The 27460-nt window shown below is 38.4% G+C and overlaps 1 protein-coding gene across 1 annotated transcript in view; it reads right to left on the reverse strand.

Moving 5' to 3' along the window:
• Positions 1–2426: 2426 nt before the first annotated feature.
• LOC110443850 (ATP-binding cassette sub-family A member 3-like) overlaps positions 2427–27460 on the reverse strand; it is a 30551-nt gene continuing 5517 nt past the window's right edge. Inside the window, exons 2-19 of the mRNA XM_021488278.1 lie at positions 24572–24802; positions 24108–24361; positions 23163–23400; positions 21267–21440; positions 18528–18709; positions 16638–16769; positions 15729–15858; positions 14818–14972; positions 14430–14585; positions 14057–14267; positions 13207–13456; positions 12409–12542; positions 10903–11913; positions 10368–10589; positions 9743–10242; positions 8871–9058; positions 7110–7280; positions 2427–6842 (exon numbers count right to left, since the gene is read on the reverse strand). Coding sequence (XP_021343953.1) covers positions 6413–6842; positions 7110–7280; positions 8871–9058; positions 9743–10242; positions 10368–10589; positions 10903–11913; positions 12409–12542; positions 13207–13456; positions 14057–14267; positions 14430–14585; positions 14818–14972; positions 15729–15858; positions 16638–16769; positions 18528–18709; positions 21267–21440; positions 23163–23400; positions 24108–24361; positions 24572–24802 — 4769 coding nt within the window. The 3' untranslated portion in view covers positions 2427–6412. The remainder of the gene's footprint in view (positions 6843–7109; positions 7281–8870; positions 9059–9742; positions 10243–10367; positions 10590–10902; positions 11914–12408; positions 12543–13206; positions 13457–14056; positions 14268–14429; positions 14586–14817; positions 14973–15728; positions 15859–16637; positions 16770–18527; positions 18710–21266; positions 21441–23162; positions 23401–24107; positions 24362–24571; positions 24803–27460) is intronic.

The following is a 27460-nucleotide window of genomic DNA, read 5'->3' on the forward strand; positions in this document are numbered from 1 at the left end:
AAATCTTTAATGCATCGCTCGTACGTATATACTATTTTATTTAAAGCATTTCAATATGGCTGCCACACCCAACTGAATATCAAATTCAATAATGCTTTCCGTTAGCATTAAACAATCCCTGTCACAAAATAATCCTCCTTCAATATTTCTCAAACATGATTGAGGTACATGCACACTAAATTTCAGAAAAAAACATTCAATAACTGATGAAAAAAAAAAAAATTATATGTCAATTTTCCAAGCTAAATAAAAGTCACAATTCAGGAAGAAAAAAACATTTAAACTTGTAAATATCATAAGGCTGATGTCCATGTAGATGCATTTGTAAATGAAAATTGTAAGAAAATGAGTCAAATCTCCAGAATAATGGCATATATTTCCCCGGAATAAATCACAACTGAGCACAAAGCGAACAAGGCTGACTGGGGTTGGAAAAAAGCGTTCAAAGCAAGTGAGATTTTACCTGTACACGCTTCACTACAGGTTCTATAGAGAGATGATAACGTGATACTGTACATAAAGAAAGGATACTGTATATTATGGTATATATGGTTATGGGGTGGGGATTTCAATCGTTTCAAAAGTATGACCTAAATATTAGGTCCCTAGGGTTGAAGCCAGACCCCAAAGTCAATTCTAATAACTTGATTGTGTTCCTCTCTCGATGCCTAGCAATGGCAAATATGGTTATGGGAAGAAGATCTCAACTGTTTCAAAGTTATGGCTCAGGAATTCAGTTCCAAGGGTTGGTGTTAGACCCCAGGATCAATTGTTATACCATTATTGTGTTCGTCTCTTGATGCCAAACAACAGTATATATGGATATGGGGCGGGGATCTCAATCGTTTCAAAGTTATTACCTAAATATTAGGTCCCCAGGGTTGAAGCCAGACCCTTAATTCTAATGACCAGCAATGGTATACATGGTTATGGGAACGAGATCTCAACTGTTTCAAAGTTATGGCTCAGAAATTTAGTTCCTATGGTTGGTGTTGATGACACCAGGATCAATGTTAACGAGTCTGTTAAATATTAAAAAGTCTTTTTTTTTTCGACACGCCCCTCAGCTCTTTCAACTGGTACAATATTGAATCCTCAACCACCGAGGAAAGCTCCAAATCAAATATGGCTATATTAATATCGATCACATTGATCCAGAAAAGAAGTCGCTTAAAGCAATACGTCAAAATTACCCCAGATCAATGGTAGAGTTTACTAAAGTTACCTAGGGGTGAAAGGGCGAATAACCCCTTTCATTGATTAGATAATTGGCGAGATCATATTTACAAATGACAACAAATGTATAAATTTAAACTTTATTATATGCATCCACAAATAAATAGTACTCCGACAATGTAACGCTCTCCTGTAAATCACAGTCAATGATAAACTTTAAATCACAGATCACAGTGTACTATAATATACAGATGACAAACCAACAGGTTACAAAGGAAAATGCGAATTATAACTTGCAGATTAAAATGAGATATCTAAACCTACATCATGTTTGTAAATATGTGATAAATATTTGATTTACAAAATATCAAAAAGACCTATAAGTGAGGGTGTTTTCTATTCACTTAAAGTATCTTTAATGTAATCAATGAGGCAAGGTCCTGGATCGGAGTCGGGCCATCTTGGTATGGATGGTTGTACAACTTATGAAACAGAATTGTTAGAGAAAGCCCAAAGAGAAGCGTCTCGTATAATAACTGGTCTTCCTTCATATGCACGAATTGAAGACTTACTTTTTGAAACTGGTCTAGAAACTCTTTCGAATAGAAGAAAACGCAGAAAACTCCAACTTTTGTATAAAATGCACAACAAGTTAACTCCAGACTATTTAAATTCTCTATTGCCATCTTCCGTTGCAGAAAATAACCGTTATACCCTTAGAAACAATGATGATTATAGAATTTGCCCTTTCAGGCTTTCTCTAACAAATTCATCTTTTATACCTTCAACTCTTCGCGGTTGGAATTCATTGGACCTTTCAGTACGATCATTGCCCTCATTACATTCTTTTATAAACTCATTAACTTCAAATATACAATCTCCTCCACCAATTTACTTAGGTTTCGGTGAACGTAAATTGAACATTTTGCATACTAAACTTAGACATCAGTGTAGTCCACTTAACTATGATCTTTTTAGAGTAAATCTGGTTGATAGTCCAGTTTGTTATTGTGGCCATCCTTGTGAAAATGCCTTTCACTTTTTTTGTGAGTGCTTACTTTTTAACAACGAAAGACATAACCTACTCCCAAATTTGAATGCCTTGCATGTTGATTTTAATTTAGAACTACTTTTGTTTGGAAATAGTCAACTTTCGGTAGAAAACAACATAAGTATCTTCAGACATGTGCATCATTACATAAAATCCAGCAATAGGTTTTGATATTAATAATTAATTTTCTATTCTTATTTAAGTTGCTATATGTGTTTATGAAATTGAATTTCATTATTTTGCCTGATTTATTTGTTACATTGATTCTGTTCTTTTGAAAGTACTCTACCAGGATGCATGTCATGAAATCTGTATAATTTATAATTGATTCAAATGCGGATCAATTTCTCAGTTTACAAGTTTAATTTTCTAGGTAACACCCCTTCCCTCCATCACCCCCACCCCCTCCCAGCCCACAGTTCCTTCCTCAACCTATCTTTTCCCTTTCCCCAAAAACATAATACACTATTTTTACAATATGTATTGAGGTGAGGACTCTATTAAGTTGTAATAACTTGTTGTCCGATCCATTTGTATATTTGTACAATAAAATATGTTTAAACTATGGATGGTTATCCTTTGCGTGGTTTGAAAAGCAAGAAGAGATAAATTCAGTTTATTATAAATCCGATCGTTTAAGATGTATTGAGAGGGGGGAGAAAACAACAGGAGGGAAACAAGAGTTCTATTGGACGGGGGAGTTTAAAGGCCTCCCAATGGATACAAGACACATCAGTTCCTTCAGCAAGAAATTAATATTGCAATCTCCCATATTAAAGCACTTACAATACGATATATGTAATAATGATTAATGATCATTTATAAATGTGAACAATGTGAAATTAACTTATAATGGAATGTATTTACTATCTACGAAGATCCGTAACATGGAAGTAGATTACCTTCATACATTAGATATTTATTTCACTTTGACAGAATAAGAAGTAAAGGATATACATATAAGGATTTCGCTCAGTACCATTTATAAGTCACTCGTTTAGCAGCATACTTCGAAAGGTACCCGATTAGAACTATCGCCGTGTCTTCTTTCCGTCAGCTATTTTTATTAATGTAAATAAATTCATTAATATGTACAATATGCTTCCATGTCATAAATAAATAAATTCTATGATCTCAAAATGATATTACAATGATTAAGTACAATCACTGCTTCTAGTTTGCATTCGAAACTAATATGAATACTAATGCAATCGAGTAAGCGCTCTTTATACGGTGTATGGGTGAAGTTGGCATTCATATTGACTATAAACAGCCACGAAGAAGCTGTCATATTTTTTTTATAATTTGCCCTATAGAATGCGTGTTACTGCTTATGTGCAAATCCATGTGTATGGTCGTATTATAATGTATATACATATGATAAACGTGCAAGAAGTTTACTTAACATATTGTCAACCAGAGGCAGCGATTGCTGTCCAAGGAAACCATGGCCAGAGAGAAGCCGAAGATTATAACGGTTCGGTAGTCAAATGTCGGCAGTACGCATTCTTACCTTTTAATTAATGTAGTGCATGTACATTGTAGTTATTATATCTAGGGGGAAAACAAAATCAACTAGCAACCGCAATTTATATATTGACAAACAGGACAATTTCGATCTGGTCTAAGATACAATCCAAAATGTCGCCAGTGATGAAATGTGCGCATTAATTCTAGTTCAATGTTATGCACAACTTTTATTTTTTTGTCCAATATTCTCGCCGCCAATGAAATTAAAAACTTCTCTAAGCTGTAATAAGCAGGTTTATATTTAGAACATGTATCAAATTATAGTTTTACAAAATGAATCAATAAATCCGGTTATCAAGTTTTTCTCGTAAAATTCACAGTTAATAGAAATGAAACAAACTGGTGCAAATCAACCCAAACAAAGACCCCCGCGCGATAACATCTGAGGCCAACAAGAGTGATTAATATAAATATAAGTTGAAATAACTTGTTTCATAATTGTTGTAAAAATAAATAAAGTTTATATTTGCAGAATGAGCATAACTGTCTTGTAGTCATGCTCTGTATTTCCAAATTCCTATAATCCATTTCGAATTTATAAAACAACAGTTAATGATTGTTCTAGTGCATCCGTAACTATATCTTTTGACACCACAATTACTCAGACCTTCCTTCACGGTATGGGAAATCAACTTACAAAGTTTTAAAGTCCTAAATGGAAAAACATTCGACATCGATTCTTGAAACGATTCCATCTTGCTATATGGATAGAAATACTAATGTGTTTCCGATATGCAAATTTCTACGTAAAATGCTCATAAGGACTGTCATCATGGAGGCTAATGAAACCTAATTACATACTGATAAGGACGTCACATGTCCAAAGGAATGTAAAACTATACAGTAAAAGTTTCACACACTTTCATCTTATTTGTGAAATAACTCTTTTGTGTGAAGGCAAGCACTGACAAAATAGTATGTAAAGTTTAAATATAAAAAAATACAATATTTCTTAAGATTCTATATATATAGCATGATTGGTAGATAACAGTTTAATAATACTGTGCTTTTACCAAAGAAAATGAAAAATTACATGTACAATGTAAAATAAAACATAAACATTGAAAGAAAATATTCCAGTCACACTACCGGTAATTAACACTACTTACGAATCGAGAGAAATAGTACCGGTAATTAACACTACCTACAAACCGGGAGGAATGGTACCGGTAATTAACACTACTTACGAATCGAGAGAAATAGTACCGGTAATTAACACTAGTGACCTACGAACCGGGAGGAATGGTACCGGTAATTAACACTAGTGACCTACGAACCGGGAGGAATGGTACCGGTAATTAACACTACCTACGAACCGGGAGGAATGGTAACGGGAATTAACACTACCTACAAACCGGGGGAATGGTGATTTATCAACAATGCAGTGAGATTCACAAATATAAATCAATTAAGCATAGTTAGTCACATAACATTACAAACATCACGACGGTGAATTAACAACAACTTGTTTTGATTACTCCATAAACGTTATCTTGAGGTCGACTTTAATGTGATACTGACAAACAGATTCAATCATCAATCTCTCTCGTGATGAAAAACCATTAAAATCTTCAAAACCTGTGGGTTATTTTATAAAGAGTAACGCCCCTTTGTCTGCTCTTTAGTTAAAGTTCGTCTTAATAATATCGTTTTTGTTATCTTGTATCACACTGTACCATACAAAAATTCATCGAACATATCGCGATTAGAACACAAAACGTAACCCCGACTCTTTGAAATGATCTGATATATAACACAATATCACAGGCTTATACCAGCCAATAGGCTAGTCCCAACATAATGACGTCATCGATATCCTGATCTACAAGTGACATCTCATATAACGTGTTAATGCATTAAATTAAATGACAATACGTTTAACATTCCTGTTGCCAATACAGAAATGATGATAACAACGATGCAGCATCAATACGTCAGTGTACAGCACTATTACATCATCTATGGTTAAAGGTACATTACTATTTCAGTGTACAACATTACTGCATTAAAACTTCAGTTTACAACACTGGTACGTAGTATACAGCATCAAAACTTCAGTTTACAACACTGGTACGTAGTATACAGCATCAAAACTCCAGTTTACAACACTGGTACGTAGTATACAGCATCACAACTTCAGTTTACAACACTGGTACGTAGTATACAGCATCAAAACTTCAGTTTACAACACTGGTACGTAGTATTCATCATAAAAACTCCAGTTTACAACACTGGTACGTAGTATACAGCATAAAAACTCCAGTTTACAACACTGGTACGTAGTATTCATCATCAAAACTTCAGTTTACAACGTAGTATACAGCATCGCAACTTCATTGCACGGTGACATTAGTAGATATAACTATGCCAGTAATTACATCTAAGTCACTGTATCTGTGCACTGGATTATTTTTACCTAGATCTGTCAGCACCGCCTGAACCTCAGTTTTGATCAGGTACAAATGTATATCAACTGTGTTTAATCGCCTTTTCATTTGTTCCAGTTCATTCATGAACTCAACTATCACAGCTAGTGCAAAACAATCCCCATGTCGTTTGTTGCTGATGTAACAGTGAACTTATGTTGAACTAACTCTATATATATAGCATACATCATGAATATTTGAAAATAAAGTGTGTGGTTCAACTGTTAATTCAACAAGAAAAACAGCAACATTTTCGTTTTTTCTTGTCGTCTGCTGATGTCTGGTTCCTGGTGAAGGCCAGGAAGACTTGTTCCAAAGCTGTTGATTGGACCGAGTAGTCCCCGATTCCGAAATCATTTTTCACCCTTTCCATCGTACCGAATACCTTAGCCAAAGGAACATTCGAGTCCGGGATCTGGAAAGTTAGATAGCCCTGGTACAAATCATCAAACACTTCCGTGTTAGGGAAATGTTGTATCACGTAATTTTTGACGTCATCCCGTGAAACTGATTTGCCATTTGTTGCCGTTCCAAGTCTGACAGTGAGCGTGTAGCCCTGTCCAAACTTATTCTTTAGATGTTGTGGACTACCTAGACAGACAAACCTCCCGTTGACCATGATAACAATCTTGGTACAAAGTGCGTCGCATTCCTCCATACTGAAATAAGATAAATACATAATTATTGCACTTTGTAGGATATTTTGAGATAATAAGCACGTTACTCGGGTATGGAGCAGTGTACTTAGTACATAAATTATTCATGTAAACATAACTTTCACTCTATGTGGAAAACTTCTCCGAATTTCCAAGAAACCTGTTTTTCTAGCATAGCACAGGGTAGATATTTCACACGTTAATTATTACACAACCATAGCTGTCTATTACGTAATCAGTGTAGCAGTATTTCATGAATTTCCTCTCTACCTGTGTGACGTCAGCACCAAAGTCCTTCCTCTGGCTCTGACTTCAGAAAGCACGTTCCAAAGTTTGCGCCGAGCACCAGGATCCATTCCTGTTGTCGGCTCGTCAAGTAATATAAAGGGCGGGTCTCCGATCAGAGCGATGGCCGTGCTTAGCTTCCTTTTATTACCACCACTAGAAAAAGACAATGATCAGTGTAAAATCCCCTCTATTGGTGTAAATTTGTGTTGTGGTATCAAATACAATAAAATTCGAATGGTAACAGAATCGCCTTTTTCCATGGTAGATATTTTCACAAGATACAAGTACGACTGGATTGCCTCCCTTGAGCTCTATTCTTCTTCTCCGTTTTCTGCTGCTCGTTTGTTCTTTCAAGTTCTAAAGTCCCTCCCTCTCTCCCCTTCAACATAATGCATTCTACCTTCCTCCTTTCTCCTCCTCCTCCTCTTTACATCTCTTTCCTGTCTTCTATTATCACTATACACCTCCCAACTCTACACACTTCCCCTCTACTCTGAACTGTCCTTCCCACTCTTCATCTTTTCTCCAATCTACTCTACCATTTTTACTCTTCCTCTCCATTCCCTTCCTCCCCTTCTTTCATCCTAATATTTAACTCTACCCCTCTCCCCTGTAACTTTGCCTATTCCTTCCCCCTCCTACTCTCTACTTCTCCTCTCTGTACCTTTGGTACCCCTCTTTCTCTCACCGCTGTTCCTTTTCTCTCCCTCCTCACCTCCACTCCATTATTTTACCCCTCTTTCTCTCCCCGCTGTTCCTTTTCTCTCCCACCTCACCCCCACTCCATTATTTTACCCCTCTTTCTCTCACCGCTGTTCCTTTTCTCTCCCACCTCACCTCCACTCCATTATTTTACCCCTCTTTCTCTCATCGCTGTTCCTTTTCTCTCCCTCCTCACCTCCACTCCATTATTTTACCCCTCTTTCTCTCACCGCTGTTCCTTTTCTCTCCCACCTCACCCCCACTCCATTATTCTACCCCTCTTTCTTGTACCTTTCTACATTTGTATCAAACTATGTTCTCTTCTTTCTCCCTCCCCTATTCCCAGCCTACCTTCTGGCAATCTACCCTTCTTCCCTGTACCATATCACAAACCATTGTTCTCCCCTTTCTCTACTTTATTTTCCTGTATCATTCTATCAAACTATTTCTCACCCATTCTATCAAACTATTTCTCACACATTTCTCCCTTTTATTTCCCCGCCTACCCTCTCTCTCTCTCTCTCTCTCTCTCTCTCTCTCTCTCTCTCTCTCTCTCTCTCTCTCTCTCTCTCTCTCTCTCTCTCTCTCTCTCTCTCTCTCTCTCTCTCTCTCTCTCTCTCTCTCTCTCTCTCTCTCTCTCTCTCTCTCTCTCTCTCTCTCTCTCTCTCTCTCTCTCTCTCTCTCTCTCTCTCTCTCTCTCTCTCTCTCTCTCTCTCTCTCTCTCTCTCTCTCTCTCTCTCTCTCTCTCTCTCTCTCTCTCTCTCTCTCTCTCTCTCTCTCTCTCTCTCTCTCTCTCTCTCTCTCTCTCTCTCTCTCTCTCTCTCTCTCTCTCTCTCTCTCTCTCTCTCTCTCTCTCTCTCTCTCTCTCTCTCTCTCTCTCTGTACCACTCTAACATCTTTCCTCTCACTCTTCTTCCTCCCACTCTAACCTCCTTTCCACTTTCCTCTCCCCTCTGATGAGGTACACAGGAGGCATGGTAAAGTTTTCCGCACATTTTGTGCATGTGATGAACTGCACATATACACATTTCTTTAATTTACCTGTACTGGTCACAGTTTTTATCAGCGTATTTTGTCAGCATCGTTGAATTCATCAGATCGCTCACTACGTCTCTTATACAGTTCTCTGGAACCCCGCGAAGTCTGGCGTACATGGTCAGCGTCTCTCGGCCGGTCATCTGGTCAATCAGGGCGTCAAATTGCGGACAGTAGCCAAGATTCTGCTGGACCTATGAAATGAAACAGACGCGTCAGTTTACTTAGTAATGCAAAATGAATACCATATATAAATGCAATGTCTTTTTCTTGAAATATAACATTAAAACGGAAGCAGAATGCATTTTATAGAAATACTCTTTAATGATAAAAGTTTGAATAATTTTGCTTCAACAGTCATCAAACGATTAGGAAAGTCTCATAGGAAATCTTTTATTCAGTTAGCTCCATAAATATGTTAAAAAATAAGTTAATCCCATTCATCGGTATGCTATCAATAGTCTCCTGCACAAACATGTTGTTACAATGTACTGCGGAGCAATACTTCTCCCACTTAAAGTATTCAGTCAACGATGACATGGTTTAATGATACTTAGGCATCTGTGTAGTGCAGAATTAAATCCCCTGTTTACTGAAAAAAAAGAAATATTGAGACATTGACCTTCTAGCCTAGCTACAAACGTTCTTAAGGAAACTTCATGTAAGCATCACTGAATCAGTCATTATATAAATTAAGGAACATTTCATTCATTGTAACTTGTTTATCTGTACTTATGGGAAATGTCTGTACAAAACTTTACCATGACTGCTTATACCGGAATCTATATGTTGTGACATTAAACTGGAAGCATCTGTGTACAATCGAAGATAAAATTTAAGCTATTTTCTAATGAAAACGTAAGGCAATGGATTTGTACCTTTTTCAAGTGGCGCTTCACATCAAAACTGTTCAGGTAGGCGTTCCCGTTATCAACGAACACATCCCCAGTTATCATCTTAAACGTAGTGGTCTTTCCAGCGCCGTTCTGTCCTAGCAGCCCAAAACATTCCTGACTGGCAACACCCACACTGATCCCATTAACGGCCTTCACCCGACGGTACGACTTTGACAGACCTTTGACGATGAGCGCGTCGCTCTCCATCAGTTTGGTGAGAGGCGAGTTCCAGATTCTTTCCCTCTCCATTTTAACGTCGCTATCCTCTTCCACGCCCGTTAGGTGTTCCTCGTCAGAATGAGATGCTCTGCCATTACTGCAGATGCAGTAGATGAGCTGTCCAAGTACGCCATACTCTATGACCAAGACGAAAACGAAGAAAACAACGGCCTGGATGACCATGAAGACGATATACTTGAGTATTCCAGGAGATTCCCATGTCATGTAGCTCTCATCGAACAAAAGACAATTTGCTGTGCAACCTACAAGTACATGAAAATATATTTCATAGGGAAAATTTAGGGAATAATGAAAATTCATTTAAACCGTCCCGGATACAAACAGTTTTTTTATATAAATTTTAAATATGTGGATAGATATGTATTACCTGAACAACAAGGCCCTAGATTGTTTAACATGCATGTTGTTCGATACTGGAACTCTTCACAGGTCTGAGTGACTTCGTAGTTAACGTAAATGTCGTTCAAAGCCCTCCCCAGACAGAAATGTGGCACAAGAGCAGTAAACACCCACTGCAGGGCATTGCCCACGTCCTCGGTCCCAAGGTCAGGTAGCTCAAGGATAAACACCGCCAACAGTGCAATCATACCTTATTAAAAACACATAGAAGATAGCAATGTCTTATTTGTTTTCATAATTATAGCATCCAACCTGTATTCATACATAACCTTGGGGAATCGAAGAAAATTGAAGTTTTATTGCAGAGAGAAAGTTATTGAATTCAGGATATCATTGACTGCAAAGGGAAGTGTTAACTTCAAAGTGACGTAACGTGTCTCGAGCAAGTTTGACGGTACTTGACCACAGCAATAATAGCCATGTTCACAACAAACAATTATTTTAGAAGGCTTACTTGTACGTGTAACATGCATTCTGCATCAAACACCAGCAAATGTACTCACCCGAGATAATATTGAGGATGGTGATGGTCGCCATACCAGTCGACGGTGTGGAGAACGGGAAGTGCAGCAAATAAACGAACGGCAAGCAACACATCCCGTAGATACAAAACACCAGAATGACCAGGCCAATTCGACCGCCCTCTACGTAAGCTGGCGACTGGAACGCCGCAAATACCACCACTATACAACAAACAACAAACAAGTAGTTCAGCAAGTCCCAGCAGTAGTTGGACAGCCAGTAGGCAAAGGGACTTACGCCACTTACAGTCTGCAGGTGCTTGGCACCAGTGGATCGTTCCTTGATGGGGAACAGAATAAAGCTTGTGGACAGGAAAGCCATCCCAAACAAGACGAGCAGGGCCACAGTAAATCCCCCGGCGGAAGCCGTGACGTTAGCCCTGTCGCTCTGATCGGAGATAGTGGGCGGAAGAGGGTGGTTAATTGTTGTGATATAATCACTGCTGGAGTTGGTTATCCCCCTTAATAGGGCGTTCATCATATAAGATAGCGCCACTGCCGAGGAATGGAAAGGTTGCCCATTGAAATAGGCCGTCAGTGGTGCACTACCATTCGGGAAGTCGCCTGCCACAATGTACCGCTGATTGAAGGTGGCAATGCCAATGCTATTCGCCTTCGATAAAAACGCCTTTTCCAAGGTGTTGAAATCTTTAGCATCCTCAGTGGAGTATGAGGAAAACAAGTTCGTAAAATGGTTTTTGATCTGAACCATTTCTGGATCCAGATTATCGCCAGATTTATACATAACAATGGAATCTGATTTGAAAGGCGCCATGTCAAGTTTCAAAGCCGGTTCTGCAGTGGTGGTGCCCTGGCCTGGACTATTCTGTATGGAAAGGAACGCCAATACGGTGAATACAACAGGAAGTATCAGTTGTACTAGGGTCACGACCTTGTTTCTCCAGGTATTGATGGCTTTCTTCACGAACATTCCGTAAAACTGTTGGAAAGTTCTCTTTAAACCGGTATTCTTGTTAAACGTCTCGTAAATATCTGAGATAAGAAAACATATTTAAGAATATTATATTATACCAAAAGCGTAATAATATGTTCTCAGAAGAAACAATGTACATTGTATATAAAGTGATGTTGCTCCCCAACCAACAGAACAATATTATTTTTCAATGTAGTTATCACGTACGCGACACTCTCAGTAGACATCAAATATACTTTCAAGCTTACCGACCTACATTTATTCAAAAAATGAGAAACAAATTACAAAGAAATGCATTCCCATCATCCGTATGTGAAGATCCAATTGTAAAAATAAACAGCTAAATGTTTAAGATTGAGAACCTCGAGGTAGAGTTTGATATATTATATATCCTCTTTATTTAACCCGTTCACCACTGTAGACCATTATGGACTTATCCAGATCAATGCATGGTAGAGTCTACTAATACACAAGAGGAACTTTGTTTTAATAGATCCATTTATTCCATGATGAGAAAACACCGACCCACTTGGGCACACAGTGAGCAATCTTACTTGTGGACAGACCGGCGCCGTTGGTGGGCTGCATTACCATAGCTTGTCTGTCTACCACACAGCTGTGGTTGGTGTGACCATTCTTTCCTGTTTCGTTCTCATCTTCGTCCTCCGATCTGCCATCCTCACCCACCCTGGAAATGCCATTTTTCATGGTATGATCATTTATATAATTCCCAAAGTATACAATATAGCGACTGGTTTTTCTCAAAAAACACTGGACAAAAAGAATATTTACGTGAATGAATTCAAACTATATGGGGGGGGGGGGGGGGGGGGGGGGGGGGGGGGGGGGGGGGGGGGGGGGGGGGGTTCTTTTCAAATCTATTATTGTCAAATGTACAATAAATATCAACACTAGGAATGCAAACTTTATTATCATACCGCAAAAACTAAATTCTCCAAGAATGTTGTTTTTACTGATATCATGAATGATCTCAAATAATACCACTACAAAATACGATATCGTCTCCAAGTCCAAGGTAATAATATTGTTCATGTTCATTATCAGCCTATAGATAAATGATGATACTTTGCCTAGTTTGAGAAAAGTATGTCAATTAAAAAAAAAAGATAATAAAGATGTCAATTTATTAACATCACGAAAATGGTGTCAACTAACTGAATAAATAAGAAAAATAACATTTTACAAAGTTGATGGAAAAACATTGCTTTACTAACTTGATGCGAATGACGTCACTAGCCAATTGAAAGAGAAGTATAACCTCTTTATTAATATACCTCGTATCATAACATAAGAATGCTTAGTGCGTGGGAGACTAATGTCACTTAACTCACTTAAGAAAGACTTCCTCCATTGTGGTAGCAGTTGTTCCAAAACTACTGATGCCAAGAGAGGAAGCGTTCTTTTCGATGTCTTCAAAAAGCTTTTCAAACTTTGGCGAATCTTCAAACGGTAGAACGTAGGATAACTCCGCGCTGATGTCACTTTCCACTAGGGCACGGGGGATGTGGCTGGTTACTAGGCTAGTCAGTCGATTCACGTCGCAGGTTTTTGACTTGACCACTACCAAATGGTACCCAGCACCTATATAACAACGCATCAAAAGAGAATCATTTAAAAATTACTTTCATTGAGAGATCTCCAACTCACAAAGGAATTTCCTCAAAACACTGAAGTACAATTTAGGATAATCACCTGGGGCCTGTTCGTTTATGCCGAACAACCCGTTTGACCGTCTTTAAATGTAACATTTTCAGGTATAAATCCTTGCGGACCTGCAAATGTTTATGCAGGCCTTGCAAGGCTTTGTCAAGACAAGGCTTTGGCAAGGCTCGCCTGAAAGCAGCATCAGATTACTTGGTCCGACCATATTTCATAAACGAACAACTGTGGTTCAACGAAAACATATGATTCAGGATATTGAAAGGTAACAGAATGGACATCATATCATGTTTATCCTGACATTAAAGGTTTTGACCTTACAACTTCATTGACATGCAGAAAGCATCTGTGTATGATTAAAAAATATATGAAAACATCCCGAATACAAAACATTGCTATTGCGATTTTTCAATCATAGCAATATCTTTTTTTTAAAAATGTTTTATCATTTGATATTACTGCCTCTGTGTTGCTGACATAAATGGTGTATATATACTCCTGAAACTATACCCGCAGACCTACCATAAGTTTTCTTAAGGAACAGTGAGGTACCACAACACTTGATGACTCCTTCGGCCATGATTGCGATTCGGTCGCCTAGAATGTCAGCCTCGTCCATGAAGTGAGTTGACAGTAGAATGGTCCGGCCTTCCCTGTATTTCCTTAGGATTTCCCATGTCTCTCTGCGCGCGGCCGGGTCCATTCCTGAGGTGGGTTCGTCCAGTATGACGACCTTTTAAGTGAGTATGTGCAGAAAGTTAATTAATTTCTTGTTTATACATGGACAACAGGTCCGAGTGAAATTTGGAACAATATCCTAATTTTCAGTTGTTAACAGACAAAAGTTTCAGTTGCTAACAGAAACAATATACAATACTGGTTTCTGTGGCCTCACCTTAGAATCAGCTATCAGTGCTATTCCCAATGACAGTTTCCTTTTCTGACCACCGGACAATCGGGATGACATAATATTCGCCTTTTTCTCCATCCCTAACATCTTCAACATTCCAGATATCTCCTGCTTCAGAAGGTTTCCAGGACAGCCTTTTAACTGCAATATATTAGGCATTTTCATTAAAGTAATGTCAATAATTGCATATTTAGAACAGAAAGGTACAGTCATTTATTGGACAGGTATGTAGTTCAATTTTGGGAACACAGACAAGTACACAGCAATGGATATACCTGTAGGTACTATAATCCTGGCATTAAACTGACAAATGCACATAACGTCTGCCTTTTGGAAAGACCATTCACAAAGTATTGAAAAGGATATTGTTTACCTTAGCAAAGAACCAAAGATGTTCCTCTGTAGTCAGATTATCAAACAAAATGTTGTGCTGCGGACAAAGGCCAAGGCTCTTCCGGACCCCCTCTATGTTCTTTCGAATGTCACAGCCGTTAATAACGGCTGTTCCTTTTGTTGGAGGTATAAATCCTGTAAGCACAATAAGACATTTCACATAAAACAGGGACCTCCTATCCTCTATGCTATTATAATACTGACAATTGTACTGATGTCATGCTTAGGAAAAAGACCGAATGTTATGAGAACGTGTATAAAGAAAAGAAAAGTTTGATTGTTGTGGCCAAATGCATCAATTTTGTTACAAAGGGTTTCTTGGGCATCTTTTTTTCATTTTTTGTATTTCAACAATTGAACATAAGCTTTGGAAAACTTTTGATATAGATTGTCATTGTTTTCACCTTTTGCATAACTGATGAGTTCTAAATGGACGAATATTCAAATGGAGCGGTAAAACTCGACTTTATTGTTAAAAAGGTGTTCCCTTATTTTGTATTGGTAGTGATTATTGTACATGTAGGACGATCACTATGATAGTGTTAGAATTATCTTAAAGCATGTTTGGGGAACTGAGGTACGAACATTTTCAGCACATCTTCAAATGGAATTCCATAGATGTCGGGAGTGATTGATTTTTATTTCTAATATTACAGATATGACTGATACAGCGGAGAACAGCACAGTGGATATGCTTTAAATTTGAGAGACCTTTAAGAAGCTGGCATTTATCGGGCAACTGCCATACATACTGCATTATAGGGACATTTTTACGACAGCCATACTCTTACAACTGCGAAAACATACACACCTAATCAATAAAACACGCTAGACATTTATGTTCCTCCACATTGTGCTATTTAAGTTTCTGTACACACGATTTGCACGTACCTGTCAACATGGACATGGTGGTGGTCTTGCCCGCCCCGTTGTGTCCCAATAGGGCTGTGATCTGACCCTCGTACATGTTCAGTGTAGTATCCACCACTGCGGCCTTTCTTTTCTTGCCACTCCCAAATACCTACAAATACCAAACCAATCTTTGTGTTCTTTCGTTTACAATACATAACTATATTTTGTAAGATGATAATGTGTGATGTGTCGGACTCCATCTCGTTCATATCACCTGCTTTCATACGCCTATAACATGTAACAGGGCATCTTCGATACACAAGGTGTAACGCTAACTTACGTTCTCTTCACCCCTGCAACATGTCATTACAAAATCGAAGGTTTAGTATAAGCCTTTTCATGGATGAGGCAAGAAAAGAACTGGGATCCTTAAATGTATGTCAAACAAATGTAACGGTAAAATCGACTGGCTTTGAAGTCGTATGTCGCGCCTCAGTAATATTCAAATGACGGGTATCGACATAGCGATTGGTCAGTTTTTTTAACCTGAGACCAATCAAATAGCTAGCCGCATGTCTTTTGCTATGACATTTTGCAGGGTTGCAGAGAGCGAAAGTGAGTGTAACCCCTAGTCTGGAGTACCCAGAATGTGAACAGTAAAGGAATCATGCATCCACTTGGGAGTGAATACAAAAAAGATTGCTCTCATATGATGAATAAAGTTCCAGCTGTTATTGGCTATCCAACTTACCTTATCCTCCCAATCGCTTGTAATTGTAAAGTAGTAAGTAGCACAATGTAGTATTAGTGTACTGTGATAATATTTAGTTAATGCATTCATCCCTGAAGACACATTTGAACTCCACCAATTCAAAGGTTGGTACGGTTCATTATGAAATTTCAGGGGTGAATGAGTTAACACACACCTCCACAATGACGGGGTATTACCTTTCGAAGGTGACTGATGTTAATGCCAATGTTGAGGTCAGCAGGATCGCCTTCAAACTTATCCTCGCTCACGTGACCGGTAGCGACATCAAGCATATCCTGCGTTTTATCTGTTCCGCACCAGTAGGTTTTCTATAATATGTATACAAACATGAATAAGACCTGATAATAACGTAGTAATACGCAAATAATGCCTAAATCTACTGTAAGCATACTTATTCATGAAGTTCACTATGTTTGCGTCTTGTGACGTATCCCTAGAATCTTCCCATAATAAAACAAAATTTTCAAAAACTATATTTGCACATAAAGAACTGTTGAGTTTTTGCGTTTTGCACTAGTTCATCTTAATCAGATCATGTATACTTGTTTGTTCAAATATAAGTTTGCTAATATATGCTATAGGCTTAAACAGTATCATCACTAAGCATAACGAACGTGTGATATATAAATGAACGTCATCAATTCCGAAGACTTTTCCAATAGGGTAACAGACTGATTTCGATATCATGTACTGGTAAAATCAGCAACAACTGTATTAGATCCGAATGTACTCAACTTCGATTAAGAGAACAATCAGAAATTGATACAAAATTACTATGCACAGGACAGAAATGTGCCTGAGCACTAACTCAATCATAGGTGATATCAAATACCCGTATAACGCCCTATTTATTTTGCAATATTACCATATGTGATTTACAGTACATGTAAACAAAGTATTGTTCTAGAATAACAAAAACATATATAGATATATAAGCCATTAAAATCTACCATATAAAATTTCCATTCACATGTTTTACCTGAATTCGTGTGAACATGGGAGATAATAATCATAAAACTGTTTATGAAAATAAGAGGGCCTATCGCTCACCTGTTTGTTATGTGACATGGAGTTATTGGCCAAATAGTGTGAAGTTACGTTCATTGAATATTCAGAAGCGGTTAAAGGTTTACAGATATTTGACCCCTGTGACCTTGAAAGTATACGTAGGGCAAGGGCACATTCATGTGTAAATGTTGTTTAACTCAAACACATGATGCTGGTGGGTGAATAGGAGCAGGGCTCGACACGTTTCGGATATTCAGAATGCGTGTTGAAGGGTTTTGTTTGTTGTTATTTGTTTATCGTTTTAACTCATTCCAAACTTCATCGGATTCCATCATAGGATGCTACTGGACAAATATCATGATTTTAGGACAATCAGATCTTCAGAAGAAGTCGTTTAAAAGTTTAGACCTATTTGAGCCCTGTGACCTTGAAAGTGGGTCAAGGTCATTTGCATTCGCAAACTTTGTTATGCTCCTTTATAGGACGAAACTGGCCAAGTATCATGAATCTAGGCCTTCCAGACCTTCAGAAAAAGTCGTTTAAAGTTTAAACCTATTTGACACATGTGACCTTGAAAGTACATGCAGGTCAAGGTCATTTTCATTCGCAAACTTTGTCGAGCTGTATTATAGGATGCTACTGGCCAAGTATCATGACTCTAGGCCTTTCGAACCTTCAGAAGAAGTCGTTTGAATGTTTTGACATTTTTGACCCCTGTGACCTTGAAAGTAGACTAACGTCATTTTCATTCGCAAAGTTTGTCGGGCTTCATCATAGGATGGTACTGGTCAAATATGACTTCAGGCCATCGGATCTTCAGAAGAAGTTGTTCGAAGGTTCAGACTTACTTGACCCCTGTGAACTTTAAAGTGGGTCAAGGTTTATTTTCATTCGCACATTTTGTCGGGGTCAATTATAGGGTGCTACTGGCCAAATAGCATGACGTTAGGCCTTTCGAATTTTCAGAAGTCGTTTATCTAATATCTACGCTTAAATTTATAAAATGCAGACATATACATCTCACATTTAACATACATCTTGGATTCCTGCCTTCTTACCGTACACAAGAAGTACCAAGGTTTGGGAACACCAAACTCGCCAGGTTTGACATTATCAAGGTAGAAGGCGATGAAAAAGCAGATGACCGAGTCCAGAAAGAGCATGCCCATAGCCAAGGCCAATGAGAAATTGTCGTCCGTGGTGGCGGGACTGCTGAAGTTGGTCCACTGGGCACCGGCACCTGTTAACAATAGATTAAGGTCCGGTTATCTTACAATGTACTTGTCTAATGCATCTACTGAACACTTAAGGATCTGCTCATCTGAGGTTTAAATCATGTTCAAATCTCGTTTTTATATAATGTAATAGAGTTTTATTTAAAAACTTTCAATGTATTTTTGCAAAAACTTGAGCTGGCCGGTATTCCCAAATTTCTCATTCACAATTCAGAACACAGCCAACAACAGGTTAATTAGTATGAGTTATTGATTTTCCTAAGTAAACTGCTGCCCACAGCGAATTGGTGATTTAAATAACTAAACGGCTGTAACTAATGTGTTGCCGGCAGCGGATTCTTTGTTCAAAATTACTTGCTTACTCATTACACGTATAACAACATTGAAACCCGAAACGCGAACTTGTTCAAGGCATTGCCATACCAAACACTTGTATGAAGTTTCGTGAAATTCCGTTGAGAAATGAAGTCGCTGAAGCGATGACAAAGAATGTAACACAGGTACGTACGTACGGGCGGAATCCTATATCGCCTCGAACATTCGTTGCGATGGGGTAATCTTTGCATACACCGTCATGTAATTTCACACTTATGCAAATTAAACTGTATCAAACATGTAAACATATGATGCTGCACGTTACCAGAATTGTATTGGGGTACAGTGTAGTCAGTAAGCAATGTTATATGCAAGTAATCAGTGAAATTATTTCTTGATCCATACTTCAGGCTGAAGATCAATAGAGTTCATAATAAACTTACTGGATCATACAGGTGTGTAGTATGACAATACCTTGAACAATTGAAAACGTGTTCGGAGTCCGTATTGCAGCTGGTATCGAGTAGAGTCGGCACAATATTATTTGTTTGAGTGTAGAAAGTATAAAGTTCTTAGACAAATATACATAATTAACAGTAAATAATTATTTTAATATGTTATTTGGCGACACAACTCTCTCAGATGAAGATATTGCCGATGTATTTAAAAACGTTCAAAAAGTCCAACTAAAAATCAAACGGTACGATAGCAATTTCGAAAATTAGATACCATGACGGTACAATTGTTGTTCATGTTGTCGACTTTTAAATTTATTTAAGGATTGAAACTTGCTTTGGCCGATTTCATGGGGTGATGAATTGAGTTGGTCTTGAAACAAATTTAATGAACTGCAGTTCATGTTGAATTTGTTTCAATACCAACTCAATTCATCATCCCATGAAATCGACCAAAGCAAGATTCAAACCTTATATTTAAATCAACGTGAGTCGTTTTCAATTACTGGAACTTGTGAAGTCCATTCTGATAGTTTGTCCTAGGTTCTGGAGCTTGTGCAAGTCTACGTATTGACGTAATGTTAAAAAAAATATAGTCCCCCATTGAAGGACCATCATACAACATGATGGGGTACGGTACGTTGATAGTTCAATACAGTTAAATTATGTAGAAACAAAACACAAACCAATATTTTAAATGTCATATTTTATTTTTGTTGATGAAATCATAACATATTAAATTTTCTGACGCGTCATCGCGGTAGGAATAATGTCTAGACGCAATGCGCAGGCTCAGATAGTAAGTACAATCTTACTATGCAAAACCTATTCCCTAAAGTAGTGAAATATCCTCTGTAATAATAGAATTCAGGTTCATGCTCTAAGCATTGAAGAAGCAAGGTAAGTACAACAGAACAGTTACAGGTAATAGACTTCCTACTCTGTACTATTTATCCGAAGTCGAAGATGAATTCAATATGTCTTCAGCGCCCGGAACTAAGAAGATGATTATTAAACCATTCCATTATCGAAGACCTTCTGTCTATAACCTCGTGAAACTAGCAAAATATTTATTGATAGCCACAGAAAGGCGTACAGCTCAAGTTATTTGATATACATATATTGTCTCACTGCAACATTCTTAGAATGTTATGGCTGTGTATCGTAGAGTGTCACTTTCGATTGAATTGTATCCTTGTATGCACAACGTTTTATTTCTGTTTTACACACATATTTGTATAAACCATGTTGCATTACTGTATGTAATTGCCGATGGGTTGTATGACCCAAGGTTTAATAAAATATCCTACTGTGTCTGTGATACCTCAGATGTTCAGTTCTCAAATTGTTCACAAAACATTCGATATTTTAGGAAATATACCTTTAAGGTATTTATTTCCAATATGAAGCTTGTTCACCACATGCTTTCGGGCATGTTTTTGAGTGGTTTTAGGTGTTGCTGTATATTTTTATATTTTGTCCGGTTCCGAAAACTAGAGGTGAAACAATATTTACCGTGCAAAACCTATCAGAACTCAACCATAGCTTGATAAAGGAACCAGTCGGTCTTGAAACGTTGCGACACGTTCAATACACAGTCAGATTAAACTTTGATATTTCATATTTCCAAACTAATGAATCTTATTTAGAAGAAGAAACAAATCAGTAATTACACAAATAAATAAAATCCGTCCAGAAAATGGTATTGATCCAAACAACGTTACAGGTTTTGTTTTTATATATCTGATAAAATATAGCCAGAACTGCCCGAGGAAGTGTCTAGAAGACTTACCTGTACCCTCGTATATGGTGATAGTAGTGACTCCCCATACCAGGGCCATAGGATGGAGCAGACACGTGGCCAGCTTCACGTTCCGACTCAGAGTGTCGTAATCATTGGACAGGAAGTACGATGGTACAAAGAACAGGTAATACAGGACGCCGGCGGCGAAGGCAGCGGAAGTGGCTGTGGAGTACAACGTAAGTAAATTACAGACCGGAAAATCACAGTGGAAGTGGCTGTGGAGTACAACGTTAGTAAATTACAGACCGAAAATTCACAGTAGAAGTGGCTGTGGAGTACAAAGTTAGTAAATTACAGACCGAAAATGCACAGCGGAAGTGGCTGTGGAGTACAACGTTAGTACATTACAGACCGGAAATTCACAGTGGAAGTGGCTGTGGAGTACAACGTTAGTAAATTACAGACCGAAAATGCACAGTAGAAGTGGCTGTGGAGTACAACGTTAGTAAATTACAGACCGAAAATTCACAGTAGAAGTGGCTGTGGAGTACAAAGTTAGTAAATTACAGACCGAAAATGCACAGCGGAAGTGGCTGTGGAGTACAACGTTAGTACATTACAGACCGGAAATTCACAGTGGAAGTGGCTGTGGAGTACAACGTTAGTAAATTACAGACCGAAAATGCACAGTAGAAGTGGCTGTGGAGTACAACGTTAGTAAATTACAGACCGGAAATTCACAGTGGAAGTGGCTGTGTAGTACAACGTTAGTAAATTACAGACCGAAAATGCACAGTAGAAGTGGCTGTGGAGTACAACGTTAGTAAATTACAGACCGGAAATTCACAGTGGAAGTGGCTGTGTAGTACAACGTTAGTAAATTACAGACCGAAAATGCACAGTAGAAGTGGCTGTGGAGTACAACGTTAGTAAATTACAGACCGGAAATTCACAGTGGAAGTGGCTGTGTAGTACAACGTTAGTAAATTACAGACCGAAAATGCACAGTAGAAGTGGCTGTGGAGTACAACGTTAGTAAATTACAGACCGGAAATTCACAGTGGAAGTGGCTGTGTAGTACAACGTTAGTAAATTACAGACCGGAAATTCACAGTGGAAGTGGCTGTAGAGTACAACGTTAGTAAATTACAGACCGGAAACTCACAGTGGAAGAAGCTGTGGAGTACAACGTTAGTAAAATACAAACCGGAAATTCACAGTGGAAGTGGCTGTAGAGTACAACGTTAGTAAATTACAGACCGGAAATTCACAGTGGAAGTAGCTGTGGAGTACAACGTTAGTAAAATACAGACCGGAAATTCACAGTGAAAGTGGCTGTAGAGTACAACGTTAGTAAATTACAGACCGAAAATGCACAGTGGAAGTCGCTGTGGAGTACAACTTTAGCAAAATACAGACCAAAAATGCACAGCGGAAGTGGCTGTAGAGTACAACGTTAGTAAAATACAGACCAAAAATGTACAGCGGAAGTCGCTGTGGAGTACAACGTTAGTAAAATACAGACCGAAAATGCACAGCGGAAGTGGCTGTAGAGTACAACGTTAGTAAATTACAGACCTAAAATGCACAGTTGAAGTGGCTGTGGAGTACAACGTTAGTAAAATACAAACCGGAAATTCACAGTAGAAGAGGCTGTAGAGTTATTTGCGTAAATGTACACATACATATGTAACATCGACATGAAACCAGGTATAGGACAAGATTCATTAATGTCATAAAATATTTAAATCCCTCCCCTACAAATTTTGGCATTATAAGGGGATTTGGCGAGAAATTGGGGTAAATATATAAAGGAACTCAAAAAAGAGAAAATGGACCCTGAACTATATTGGCGGTAAGCGAGGAGGCAAAAGAACCGAGGGGCTTAGTCACGAGATTTTACTGAAGTTAATTGTAAAGTCTTGAATGTAAATGTATATCTACCTTTGCTGAATATGGACGCCATCATGAAGCAGAACGCAATGATTGCTAGCGTGTAGAGGAGGAGGAAAACGAAGATGAGGGTCGGCGATGACTTCGGCAGGACACTTCCGGTATCCCCAGTGTCGATTGCCATCATCAGAGTGAAGAAGAAGCACGCGATGAGCATATAGATAAACACTTTTGTGAACCATGACAACCAATACAGGATTGGTTGCAATCCCATCAGCTTCATCGTCTCCTGAAATGAAAAAGATTAAAACATTCCATCAGCTTCCCTCGTCTCTCTCAAATTAAAGATTCAAACATCTCACTAGTTTCGTCTTCTCCTGATAAAGAGAGGTTCAGCTTCACAGTCTCCTCCAAACAAAAGATTCGACATTCATCGTTGCCTCCCAAGCAACAGGTTTAAACTGCAAAATATCAAGCCTAAATTGAAAGAAATTTAGTCTATAACAAATCCAAAGTTCAAACTACGACGCTTGCTATAAAACGAAAATGTCAAACTATAACGTTCCTTTACCAAACATGAGATGCATCCCTTCCGATCACCAAGTTCAAATAAAATATTCTTTCTACAACGCCATTAGTCAACAGTAACATTACCAATGCAGACACCGGATTAACATATACCCTGCTCCACCGGTGCTGTGTTGATCACATCGGTGTAACAGCGGTCATCAGTTTTCCAATGCCTCCGCCAGGATTCGAACCCGAGACCTCTGTCTTACTAGTCTTACGCTTTATCGAATGAGCTTAAGAGAAATTAGCCGGGTCGGTAGAAGCAGCTTGGCCCTAATCAATGTGACATCTGTTTTACTATCACATGGTGTTTCTGTGACAGACATGGTACACACTGTGTCCCACTAGACCGGGACGACCAGGATTTCAATTCTACATGTATGGGGTGTTAGCTTCTACTTTCTGATCTTGTTGGTTGTTACTCACCTTGAGTTTTTTCTCCTTTTCGTACACAATATTTTTGGTGGTCTGGAACACTGTCACAATAAAGGCAAAGAGGATAATAACCGGCAGACTTGATCGTAGCACGCCCAGAAGTGTATCTTCCACGTAAGGCGGGTAGGGCATCTTTCGGAGACTCACTGTATAGTTGGTTCCTAGGCCGTTTCCCGGGCTCTTTTGGTCGATGATGGCTTTATCAATGGCGTACTGAAGATAAAGAAAACCTCTCTCCCGGTAGACTGAAGGAGAGAGATCAGTTTAAGTACATGGTTGATGGTTAAGTCATAGATGTTTAGTTTACATTAAAACATGAAATATGTTTCAATAATTTCATTTTTTTTTTTATATACGAAATCATCAAAAATGATGATAGTTTTTATTGATATGAACACTGACTGTTGCCCAAGATTGGCAAGCAAATTGCTACTCATCTGTTGATGGATTCTTACATGGATCTCCAGAATAATTGCTGTATTGTTCCCTTGGTCCAAACTGCTGAAAAAACTGATAGGTTCGATCTGTTTTCCAACGGTCATCCCCCGAGGTGGCCACACGGAGCTTGTATGTGATGTCTGTAGGCAGTGAAGAGCCCGAAAATTGTCCATCGAACTCTATAACAGCCCATACCTCTTTTGGATTCTGTTCGTACTCACTGACGGCGACAGCGGAGGTTGGAAAGCCTGGGGAGGTGAAATTGTAAACTGAATTATACAGTTATACAGTCTTACAGTAAATTCGGCACCAACATGAGATGGTCTAACTAAAACGATAAACGTTTCCTACACCATATGTGACTCTGTCATGATGTCTCAAGTCAAATATAGCACGTGTCACGAACAATTCTAGATTGTGATAAGTAAATACTGATGCCAGGGCCCGTATTCATGAAACTGTTCTCATGCTCAAGCATGTATTTTTTGTTCAAGCCTAATTTCATGTTCTGGTTCTAACGTTTTCAATGTTTATACTTGATTTTTGTTATCATTTGACATGATTAAAGTGAGATACAATAACGTTGTTTTGAGTGCTAACTCCATACTTTAGCCTGAACGGATTAATGAATACAGGCCCAAGACAGATTTAATACCGTAAACTGTTCTTTATTGTAAGTTGAAGAGCCTCCGATAGAGAAAACTGATTACTTGATCAACTGGTCAGCAGGTTCAATATGACAATTCTACCTAGAAATCTACAGCACCAATTGCAATATTTGGGATCATTTTTGCCTTTTCTTTTTATTGACTTTTTTCGTTCCTTATGCCTTAAAAGGCAAAACGACGAAGTTCACCCAAGCGAGGAAGGTTAAGGGTTCTGTACCCTGATCGAGACAAACCAAAGTCTTCAAAACGTTTACTTTGACGATAAGCTTTAAATGGATGACAATAAGGACTGGTAAGCTCGTGCAGTGTAATGTGACACGTGGAGTGTCACGCTCATGTGTCCAGGTTATGACATTTCAGTGATATATGACACTTTAGAATAGTTCCGGAATGGCCCTGTTAGGCCAAACAATATGCATGTTATTTACCTCCCACCCTAACAATTTTATCTCACTCGAATACACTTAAACGTCCCATTCGAACGCGCCGAAAATCATAAGTATCAAAACCAAACTCGAATTATATTTAATTTTTCAAAAGGCCTGAAAATATACTGAAAATGAACATAATTGGTCAGAAAAAGTATGTTTGGTGATTTTTGTAAATTCTTATATGACAGCGCGACCGGGCTTTCTCAAAATTGAAAAAGGAATAAAAACGAGTCCCTACCGGAAAAAATCTTTTTTAGTCATATTTCCTGAGAACGTGAAACCCAAAACAGACAAACAAAAGCTATCCGGAAAATCCTCGTAACAGCCATATGAACAGACAAGATTTCGAACCGTGAGCGTTCAGCTTATATGAATATGAACATAGGAAACTATATATCAAATTTCTGTATCGTGACAAAGTGCTGAACAGTTACTAATTTTAACACTGATGACAGTGCATTTAACAGGTCACACATATGGTAACGCCAAGTGCTCAAATTACTGTATGTATATGTGGAAATCAAAGGTTAAACGTAGTTCACCGTGGTAGCAAATGGATAACAAGCCTCAATATATAGTAATATAATGGAAATGCATCAGTATGCCATTGAGATCAATACGTATGATATTTGAACCACAATATGGATTAAAAACGTAACTCGAGGACATGAAGCCGTTGGTTGAGAAACGGCTAGCAAAAATCAATTTACAAGCTGTATCACGTGTCTGTGAAATATAGAGTGCGTGGTCGTTTTTAATTAACCAAACTGCATGCATTTTTAATAAGTACGACTGTCCTCATATATTGTACTGTGTTAGGGCAGAATGTGTGATCCCATACACAGGGACCTGATAATTTTTTACAGCTATATATGGATATAAAGTCTAAACTAAGGTGTTCATAGTAATCAGACACGTTTTAGTGGTTTAGATGAATATTTGGTAAAAAAAATGCCATTCTTAGTGATGGTATAGGTATTTTTAGGTCACCTGAGACAAAGTCTCAAGTGACCTATTGCGATCGCCTTTTTTTCTGGCGTCGTGCGACGTCCGTCGTGCGTCCGTAAACAATTTACATTTTCGACTTCTTCTCCAAAACCCCGAACCAATTTCAATGAAATTTTGCAGAAACCTTCCATGGCCAAAGGTCAACAAAAATTGTGAATTATATGGTTCCCAGCCCCCAGGGACCTGAGAAGCGGGCCAAAAAGGGTCAAATTGACTAAAATTTCAGAAATCTTCTTCTCGAAGATCCAGATATGGTAGAATCAAATACTCTTCATAGATGGATGGGTCTTAAGGTGCTTTACCAAACCTGTGAATTCCATGACCCTGGGTGTCACGTTTCCCCCGGGGAGGGGGTAAACTTTACTATAGTTTATATAGAGAAATATCATTTTGGACCAGCATTTGTTTAACTTCCATTGGAATTAATTCAAACTTGATTAGCATTATCAGTATTTGATAGCAGTTTCATGATATGCACAAATCAGTCCTGACTGACCCCCGGGGGCTGATGGGTGGCGCCAGAAAGGGTTGAATTAACTGAAATTTCAAAAATCTTCTTCTCAAGACCCAGATATGGTAGAATCAAATACTCTTCATAGATGGAAGGGTCTTAAGGTGCTTTACCAAAATTGTGAATTTCTTGACCCTGGGGTCTCACATTTCCCCCTGGGGAGGGGGTAAACTTTACTATAGTTTATATAGGGAAATCACATTTTGGACCAACATTTGTTTAATTTCCATTGGAAGTAATTCAATTTGGGTTAGCATTATCAGTATTAGGTAGCAGTTTGATAGTATG

Source organism: Mizuhopecten yessoensis, unplaced genomic scaffold (genome assembly GCF_002113885.1).
Source record: "Mizuhopecten yessoensis strain PY_sf001 unplaced genomic scaffold, ASM211388v2 scaffold716361, whole genome shotgun sequence".
Lineage (NCBI taxonomy): Eukaryota > Metazoa > Mollusca > Bivalvia > Pectinida > Pectinidae > Mizuhopecten > Mizuhopecten yessoensis.